This window comes from Condylura cristata, unplaced genomic scaffold (genome assembly GCF_000260355.1).
Source record: "Condylura cristata isolate star-nosed mole 26May11 unplaced genomic scaffold, ConCri1.0 scaffold00006, whole genome shotgun sequence".
Classification (NCBI taxonomy): domain Eukaryota; kingdom Metazoa; phylum Chordata; class Mammalia; order Eulipotyphla; family Talpidae; genus Condylura; species Condylura cristata.
In genome coordinates, this window is record NW_004567107.1 from 3,946,626 (window position 1) to 3,956,424 (window position 9,799).

The following is a 9,799-nucleotide window of genomic DNA, read 5'->3' on the forward strand; positions in this document are numbered from 1 at the left end:
ATCTATAGATAGACGGCAGATTCGCGGCTACCTAGGGCTGGGGGCGGGGGTGGGGCGGGCTGAGCGGGTTGTCTCTGGTGCGCTGACTACGCCCCGGGGTGGATTCTGATGAGGAACACACCACCCATGACGACGCACCCCAAACTACACAATTAAAATTGGGGGATTTTATTTCAATGAAACTGTTCAAAGATTGATAGCACAGAAAAATGCCCGGAAGCATCCAGAGTGGCCCAATCTGGATGAAAAGCTGCAGGCATCAGTAACACTGACCACAGAGGGCACACACTGACCTCGCGGCCGGCCCCGGGGTTCCGCCTGAGGCAGCTCGTGTCCCCTTCTCTTCCACTGCTGTCCCCCCCTTTTACAGGGGACATTTCATGGCGCTCACAGTAAGCCGAAACAGCGAGAGTCTGATCACTTTAAGACGCACAATGTTGGAACCAGAGCCCCCCGTAACGTTTCCGCGGGACCGCTGTCAGCCCGGGCAACCAACGGCTGCTGCCACCGGGCGTCGCCCCAGAGGCTGCCCAGGAGGAAACAGGGCGGGGGACAGACACGGTCCTGACCGCCCCACCTCACCCCATGTCCGAGACCCCGAGGGGTCCCGCCAGGCACTAGCCCCCACAGGTGCCAGGTTCCTGGGCACTGGGCACAAGCCCCGGCCGAGGCCTCTTGGCTCCATTCACAGCTGGGCAACCGACGCTGAGAGTAAACGCCGCAGAGGGCCCCCCGTGACCTCAATGACCTCAACCCGCTGAGAGTAAACGCCGCAGAGGGGTCCCCCCGTGACCTCAACCCGCTGAGAGTAAACGCCGCAGAGGGGTCCCCCCGTGACCTCAACCCGCTGAGAAAGGAGCTTACTCTGGGTTCAGATTTTTGTTTTTAACACAGAAAACAACTGTTTCCTCAGTCAGAACCGGTATGACTGTCACCGTGCTTCCTGGGAGCCAGGCTTACCCCTTCCCAGAGGATGGGACGGGGGGAGGGGAAAGGGGTGCTGCGTCTGGCCTCCCAGAGGGGTCCCTCAGCCTCGCTTTCTCCCTTCGGGTGGGGGCGGTGTAGGAACGACAGGGCGTCACCTACCTCTGACAGCACCTCCGAAGTGGTCTCAGGGTTGCGGAGGCTGTCCCCGGGTGTGGGGGTGTTGCAGCTGTCTCCCCTCTGCCCCACGCTCAGCGCCTGCTCCCACTTTTGCAAAGCCTCCTCAAACAGCTCCATGCCTGTGCAGGTGGGGAGAGAGGGGGCGTCAGGCCCACAGAGGGGGAGCGCCAGCCAGTGAGGACGCATGAGGGTCCCGAAGGGCAGGGGTCGGCGGACCCCCGAAAGCCAGCCCTGCTCACGCTTTCAGGCCCCGCTTACAGCCGTCATGGGGCCAGAGTTCTTTCTGGACACTGTTCTGGTTCAGAAAAGGCTGGAAGTCACTCAACAGGACCGGGGAGCCAAGAGAGCTTGGCGAACCTGCACCCTCAAGGGTCCGGAGCCGGCCTGGGCTCCCAGGGGGCCCCTCCCACCCGCCCCTGCCCGGGACCCCAGCCGGCACCTGGCCTGTACCTTGCATGTAGAGGCTCTCGGCGTGGCCATCGCCGGCGGCCACAGACTCCTCCAGCCCTCTGGCATCCCACGGCCCGGAGCACGCAGCCGTGGGGCTGGATGAGTTCACCGCCACCATCTGGGAACCGAGCAGCAGAGCACCCGAGGGTGAGACCCCTGGGCCTCCCCCACCCCTGAACTGGCTTGGCCCTCCCCGGCGGCCACGTCCTGCTGGCACCTCCCAGCAACTGCCACGGCAGGAGGAGAGGCCAGTTCCAGCCAGGCACCAGCCGCCTCCCACGCCCCGCCCGCAGCCTGCTCACGAGCGGCACTACCCTACCCCTGCCCCGGGGCTCCTCCTGGGGGGACGAGGAGGCCTGGGAACGCACCCCTCGCGGGCGGCCGGGCCCTCACCCATACTTCTCGGCCGCGCGCGCGCCCGCTGCCCTGCCAGGCCGCGGGCCCTGGGGACAGAAGCCACCTCCGGCTCCGCGCCTGGGGACACACTGCTGACGGGGTGGGGCTGAGCCCAAAGGCACTCCCCGCGAGAAAGCACACTTGTCTCTCCTTGCTCCTCTCCTCCTCAGCACCCAGCCAGGCCCTGGCGCACAGCAGGCGCTGACTCACTGCTGGGAGCGAAGGAATGAGTGGCTGCAGCGCCAGAGAAGCCTCCCGCCAGCGCCCGCAAACGCCTGTCCTGCCCGCCCCGAGTTCTCTGGGGCTGGCGGCTAGCAGGGAGCGTGCCCAGCGGTCTGAGGGCCAGCAGGTGGGCAGGTGAGGGAAGGCCGCCGCCCGCCCGCCCCAGCAAGGAGCCGGAGCGCTCGCCGGCTCACCGAGGCCAGGCTGTGGGAGGAGCCCGAGCGCTTGCTGGGCTCGATGGAGGAGATGCCGCTCAGGGTGTCGTTGCTCTTGCTGCCGGGGCTCTGCACCCGCCGGCTGGAGTGGCCTGGGAGGAACAGCGCGGGGTCAGCGGGCCGCTCCCCACTCCAGTCACCCTCCCGCCCCTCCAGCCGGGCGCTGGTCTGGCGGCGGCGGCGCACCCAGGCGGGAGCACCTCGCAGGGACGCCGGTGCGTATCCCAGGCGCCCACGCTGGGCCTGGCCCCCCACGAGTCCAGATCCGCAGGGGTGACCCTGAGGATGGGGTCCGCCCACTCCCTGCCTCCTCTGCTTCGGGCTCCGCTTCCCCTTTGTGGCCACTGAGCAGCTGAACGGGGTCTCCTCTACCCAGAGAGACAGCAACAATGGTTTAAGGTACACGAAGGGTTTGTCGCTCAGAGTTGAGGCGGTGGGGAGGCAAAGATGGCGGGCACAGGGGAGCGAGGCCCCAGGGCCCCAGGGCCCCAGCGCCGCACGACGGGAAGCCAGCACTGCTGGGTCCTATCCTGGACGGGCCGCGGCCTCCTCTCCCCGGTGGGAAGGCCCGGCTCCCTTCGGCAGGGGCGGGTCAGTCACTTCACTTCACACAAGGAGACTGCTGCTTCTCCCACGCCGCGCCTGGCCTTACAGAGAGCTGCGGGACGATCAGGAGCGGCCGGCGACAAGGCCCCCAGCGGACGGGGCTCTAAGAGTGACGGAACAGCACTGGACTGCGGTGGCCTCGGGCTAAGGGTCGCGGCCAGCAAAGGGAGGCCCCGGCTACAGACATAAATTTTAATGAAAAAAAAGCTGAGGGCCTCCCTGGTGGCGCAGGGGTTGGGTCTCGGCACCGTGAAGCTACCGCAGCCCTGCAGCACGAGTCGGATCCCCGCCAGGGGGGGCGCCCGGGGCACAGCAGCCCTCTCCTGCCTCCTGCCCTCCCCTCAGCGGTGTGCTTCGTCCATCTGCCTGTCCTGCTCCCCACTGTCTCTGGTGAGTCCTCTCACCCTCCCACACCTCTGGCCTGTACCCCAGCTCTTGTGTGCAAAAATACATATATCTTTAAAAATTAAATGGAATTTAAAAAGCTGGTGTGGGGGCCCCACGGAAGCACGCGGCCCTCCTGAGCAGGCTTCCCTGGCTGGAGGCTCCCACAGGAGCCCGACAGTGAGAACGGTGGCCACTGACCGGGCAGCACAGGGGTGGGGGACCCGGGCGCCACTAGCCCCAGGTCCCACAGTGAACGGGCCCAGCGGGAGGACCCCAGGCCGGCCCCTCCCCACGCCACACCTACCTTTCCTCACTGACGGGACCTTCCTGGCCGTGAGGATGGGGAGGGGCACAGTGCCCAGGTGCTCACCTCCCAGCTCAGGGCCCACCTGCTTCTTCCTCCGCCGGCGCCGCTTCAGCTGGTGGGCGGCCAGGGCCAAGGCCACAGTCCCCAGGGCCGTGGCGAAGAGCACCCTGCGCAGGCCTGGCGTCAGCCGCAGCTGGGAGGAGGCGGACTGCGCAGAGGGGGAGGCAGCGGGATGCAGCCGGGCTGAGTGGCCCTGGGCAGCACCTCAAGGACAGGAGTGACTGAGTGGCAACCCCTGGAAACGGGGGATCTGGCCAGGGCCCCAAAGTAGCACCACAGCGATGAAAAGGGAGGTGGGCCGGCCGAATGTCAGTGCCAAGATCACACGCGGGGTGGCTGCACTGCCAGCCCCCAGGCCAGGAGCGGCGGTGACCGCGCCGACCCGGCCAGCGCCCGGCTGCCTGTGTCAGAGGAGGTCCGCGACCCACAAGGCGAAGCCCAGGCTCGGGCGGCCGGAAGGGAGAAACTGAACTGCGGACAATGGCTGTCTCTCCCCGCCCCGGGAGCCCTCACGTGGGGCTGCACCCCCAGGGCGGAGCTTTCAGGAGGGCAAGAGCCTCGCTCAGCCGCAGGCTGAGGTTAACAGGGAGGGCAGGGCCACGCCCCGAGGACTGAGAACCGGGGTCAACAGTTCTCGTGGTTCCCAGGTAAAGACCAGCTCTTCTTCCTCGGCTCACACAGCAAACACCAGGCGTCTGGGACCACAGTTGGGGGGTTCAGCTTTTCCCGGGGCTGCATGGCTCAGTGTTTTGGGGACCACAGGGGTAAAGGTCGAGACCACCTCCAACTTTACCTGCCCAAATGTTGTGTACAGGAACACGGGGATCTCGGCCACCGTCATGGCCAGGGCCTGGATCATGGACATGCCCTCGGTCCTCCGGAACGCCATGGCAGGCCCAGCGCCCCAGGCCAGGGCCCTCGGGGAGACGAGCTTCCCGGGAGAAGGTCTTCAACTGGTTGCTGGCTGGGTCCTGGGCACCGTCGGGGCCCGGGAGAGACAGGGATGCGCAGACCAGAGTGTCCCTCCACAGCACTGAGACAGAAACGGCCAAGTCAGACATAAGGACACGCTCGGGTGATCAGAGAAAGGCACGCAGGAGCCGCCGCCTCGGGCAGCAGCCCTCCACACCCACCAGCGGGAAGGCCCTCTCAGACCCCTGCCCACCCGGCCTGGAGGCGGCGGTGTCCGGCACGCTGGCCAGGAGCGAGCTGGGGCCCAGGGACAGGTCGCTGGCAAGCCCGGGGCTCTTGGCCACACTTTTGCAATCTTTTTCAACCCACAGCCATTTGCGAGAGAACATCGCAGGCCTCTGAAGGGTCAGGCCTCTGGCTGGGATTCATCCTTTTCTCCTCCCACAAAGCCACGAGACTTCTTCTGGTGGCCTGTCTCGCCGAGGCAGCACACTCCTGTCCCACTAACGTGACAACGCCACGTGTGTTTTGTGGGTTCTTCACACACGTCGTGTGACTGAATCTTCACGAGTCTGAGAAGCAGCGGCCGCCTACCTCCTCCACCAACTCCCAGTGAGGAAACTGAGGCTGGGAGAGGCTCAGTCAGGAGTGTAAAGTCACATGGCAGGAGCCAGACAGTCAGGACTGTGGTGGGGGTATCGGGACCTAGGCTCTGCACTCAAACAACAGTTGGGGAAATTTGGCATGGAGCAGGACGTGGCAAGCCCCTCGCAGAACCAGAGCTGCCTCCCGAGAGCCCGGGACCCCCGATTCCAGCCTCAGCACATATGTGACCTGAGGCCCCAAAGACCACCGCTAAAGATCCTTCAGGCCGCTCCCCATCCACCACCACCAAGCCCAAGACACCTGCAAGGTCTCCTGGGACCCCAGGAGGAGGAACAAGCAGGCCAGGCAGACGCCGTCCACCGGTGGCGGCAGTCAAGCCACCAGGCCAGCATCGGGGACACCTCATCCCCAGGGCGGGAAGGAGAAGACCCTACAGCCTCGCTCGGGGCGGAGAGGGCCATATCCTAGGGCTGAGGACAAGGGCAGCGTGGACTGGGGCAACGCTCAGAGAGGGAGGCGGCCCGACTGAGGTGAGTAGTGGGCAGGCTGGGATGGGCCTCAGCTCTGGGGATCCCAAGGCCACGGCGGTCCCCAGCCTCCTGCTGCAAGTGCCGCCTCCCCTCTGGCTCACCCGAAGGGCCAGTGGAACTCCGAGTCCAAGTCCGAAGCCCACCGAGTTACAAAGACAAGACAGAAGACGCGCTCCCAGTGGAGACCGCTGAGAGGCCTGGGGAGCAGGTCAAGGCCGCTCCGGCCAGGCGAGTTAGACCAAGGTGGGCAGGACCAAGGGCAGCCTGGCCTGGAGCAGGCATTCCGGGAAGGACCCAGCTCCGGGGTGATCCCTACATTCCCCAGGCCCGGTGGGGTCCAGGGGGGCAGCCTCCGCCTCTCCTCTGAGCCTGCGGGAATGTCTCCGCGACTGGACACTTCCAGTCCCCGCCTAGGCAGTCACCTCAGGTGCCCTATAACCTTGGGCTGGCATCTGCTCACTCCACCCCCACTGTGGCACTTACAACAGCTCGCCGAACTTTCCTCTGGAGCACCTTCCCCTGCCCTGGCTGACCCTAGTAAATACTCCAGCCTGGGCAGCCTCCCTGCCCACTCTGAGCGCAGCAAAGCCCCGGGGCCAGGCCCTCCCTGGAACCACCCGCTGCCCCTCTCCCGTTCTCGCACCCTGCACACCTCACCGGTCCCACCGTGCCAGGCACTGGGTGCTCCTGCCCTGGACCTCAGCAGTGAGCCCAACTTCAGCGCCTGCTCGTGCCATCCCGGGCATCTAGAGAAGCCCGGGGTCGGGTGCCCTCCTCTCCTGTCCCGACCGCCGGCATATCCGTGGTGGTCGTCCAGGTGCCCGTCCAGGTGCCCACCGGCACCGCCATGGACGAGGCACCTGCTCCTTCCAGCCCCGGGACTTTGCCTGCCGGGGATCAGTGCCTGCGCCCCTGCTCCGAACCCCGCGGCGTTCCAGGCCGGGGCATCTCACCGACCCGGGCTTCCCGTTCCACCTCTTGCACCCCCCCACCCCCCGGCCCGACTACCTGCTCATTCCAAACCCAGCCGTTCTAGCCCGGCTAGGCCAGGACACCTCTGCGCCCACCCCAGGCCCGGCGCAAACCAGGCTCCCGCCCGCTGCAGCCGCAGTCCCGGGTGCTGCGGCGCCGCCGGCCCGCCAGCGCGCCAGGCTCGCCCCCGGCCACTCACCTGGGCTCCCATAGCTGCGGAAGGGCAGCGTCTCCTTCCCCGGCGCCCGCGCAACCAACCCCGGGACGCCGGGGGGCGTGGCCTCGCGCTGAGATCCCGAGTCTTCGGCCAATGGGCGTCCCCGAACAGCTCCCTGCGACGCCAGCCGCCGGCCAATGGGGCGGGTCACGTGACCCAACTGCCGCGCCTCTTCGGACTCTGGCCCCGCCTCCTAAGTGCGGTTGAGGCGCGGAAGGGCTCTCTTCTCTCCTACGATTGGTTATCGGTGTTAGATTGACACAGACAACTCAGGGGGCGGACCCACTCTTAAAGGCGCAAAGGGGCTTTCTGGAAGGAAGCAGTGGTGTCCAAAGCCCTCATGTTTGGCGCCTCTAGCCCTGTGGGTTCCCATACAGAGGAAATCCTATTGTCCTCCTAGCGCCAGTTTTCATTCTTTTTCTTTGCCTTTTCTATGAAAACAACCCAAATGCCCTAAAGTGAATGACTGGATTAGAAAGATGTGGTACACATACACAATGGACTATAACTCAGCAACCAAAAACAAATAAACACATGCCTTTTGCAGCAACATGGATGGAGCTGGAAGGGAGCATGCTTAGTGAAATAAACTAGAAAGAAAGGAAAAATACCGGATGGTTTCACTCATAGCAGGAGTATAATGGAACAGGCGAGAAAATAATAGTAATAATAAACAGCTATACACCAGAGACATTTTACTGGGGTGGAGTGAGGAAAGGGATCAAAAACAGTGGGGGGAGGGAGATGCACTGGACTATAGTGATGGCACATGCGTGATCTGGTGATGGGAAGCACACGGGGATTCCAACTGAGATGGAAAAATGCACAAAGTGATGTAAAAATAAGCTATTGTATAATTAAAAAAAAAAAAGGATATGTCTTTCTTTGTCAGATGCCCGATTTCAAATACCACTGCCTCAGACTCTCCACTTCACCTTCTCAAAACCATGCCTGAGTCTGCAAAATCTCCCTCACCAGACATTGGTCCCTGTGAGCCGGACTCAAGTGTGATTTGATTCTAACCACCCTCCAAATACTGAGTTTGAAATCAGACCTGACCTGAGCTGGTATCCAGTTCTGCTTGGACTCAAGTCCACCACGCAGTGTTCCCCTCTGAAATGGGGGTGGCAGTCCTGCTTGGCAAGAACACAATATGGTAGCCTTTCATAACTGTCACGTCTAAGCCTTTATATATTGTAGTTATCAGTCTAATTTTATTTATCCAACAGCTAACATCTCTGGGAGCACAGTGGGTGACAGATACAAGTAATTGAGATCCTTAATTACAATCTTGTGTGATGTGAGAGTGCTTGAGTGGAAGAAACTCAGAAATATGAGAGTCTACTAGGGGGTCACCCAGACTGGTAGGAGATGGTGAGACTCCCCAAAGGGACATCCCAATGATGAAGGATGAGCAGCGACTAGCTGGGCAGAAGGAGAGCATTCCAGGAATAGCACTGGCATCTTTGAGAACACCTGGCATCTTTGAGTCCGGCTGGCAGAGAGAGGGAAGCGTGGTAGTTGGTGACCCAAGGATAAGGGAGCTGAGCTGAGCACCACCATGGCACAGTCTGGGCTCTGTCTGCCTCTTCCTCCACTGGGATCCTGAATAAATCACCCCCTCACCCCTAAGGTGATGATGAGAAGACTTAATAAGCTATGAGGAGCATCTTGGGTGATTATTCACTAGTGCTCAGCATGGGACCTGGCATGTGCTCAGGAGATTTGGGTCATCGCTATTAGAAAATCCACAATTGCATGTAGAAACTAGAGAAATAAATGAAACTTATAGACAGAGACAGCTGTAAGATCAGTCACAACTAGCACTTACTCTCTCCCTCCTTTATGCTGTTAGGTTTCTTTCTAGGACTCAGCATATGATATGCTGCAGATTTGTTTGCCCAAGAGGAGGTAGGACTTAATTTGTTCACTACGGCTGGTGGCTAGAACAGTGCTTGGCATATAGTACCCACTGATTGACATTTTCCTTTATCAAATCTGAGTCTCCTGAGCTTTCTGCTGGACTAAGCTTGACTTTGGGCTTGTACCTCTGTCCTTGTAGAGTCCCGAATCCCAGAGTCCTGTTAGCAAAAGTCGCCAAGCCTTGATATTTGATCACTTTCCATATCTGATAAATTTCCTCTCCCTTAACCCTCATCATCCTGGCTTGTGTTCAGCCAAAATCTTCTTATACTGGATTTTCTACCCAATGGCAACCTATTCTGCTCCTCAGCTATAAAAAGCCCCAGGTCAAGACCCATGGAGATGTCCCTGTGAGCCATCTCCTTGGCGTATGAAGCTGATAGGAGCTGGGGTCAAAGTCAGCACATGTCCAAGCTGGGAGGATGATTCATTCCTCCACCTTATCAAAACCAAGGGCTCCCCTTCTCTCCCCGCCGGGTTCCTCCTTGGGGTCCCTACATCTCTGTCTCCCACCAGCCCCGCCACCAGTTTTGGTGAACCAGAGCACTTCCAGTGTTCCCCCACGGTGCTGAGGAGTCCCCCAAGCGGCCTGTCCCCTGGCTCTGTGGTCCTTAGTGTCAGCAAAGTCAGGTGAGAAGAGGAGGGGGCTGGAGAAATCAAGGTGGTGGTGAGCGGTAGAGACCCAGGGCAAAAGAGACCGAGAGACAAGGAGACAGAGGGCCTAGCCGACGCCGGGGTGGCGAATGAACAAAAGAAGATGATGAAGAGACTCATGGAAAGGGGCCACGCATCGACGACGCGAGTGAGACCCGCCAGGGGGCAGTAGCGAGCAGCAGTGAGCCGTCCTACCCTCCGCCCCGCCCCTAGCGGGCTCTTCGCGGGGCTGCACCGG

General features: G+C 61.8%; 1 protein-coding gene across 2 annotated transcripts in view; it reads right to left on the reverse strand.

Annotated features, from left to right (window-relative positions):
- FAM73B (family with sequence similarity 73, member B) overlaps positions 1-7,064 on the reverse strand; it is a 19,038-nt gene extending 11,974 nt beyond the window's left edge. Inside the window, exons 1-6 of one of the 2 annotated variants that reach the window (XM_004677259.2) lie at positions 6,967-7,064; positions 4,541-4,780; positions 3,685-3,895; positions 2,367-2,479; positions 1,555-1,672; positions 1,087-1,223 (exon numbers count right to left, since the gene is read on the reverse strand). In XM_004677259.2, the coding sequence (XP_004677316.1) occupies positions 1,087-1,223; positions 1,555-1,672; positions 2,367-2,479; positions 3,685-3,895; positions 4,541-4,636 (675 nt within the window). In that variant the 5' untranslated portion in view covers positions 4,637-4,780; positions 6,967-7,064. Of the gene's footprint in view, positions 1-1,086; positions 1,224-1,554; positions 1,673-2,366; positions 2,480-3,684; positions 3,896-4,540; positions 4,781-6,966 lie in introns of those variants that run through there. The other variant, XM_012721576.1, reaches the window with a different exon arrangement.
- Between the last annotated feature and the right edge of the window lie 2,735 nt (positions 7,065-9,799).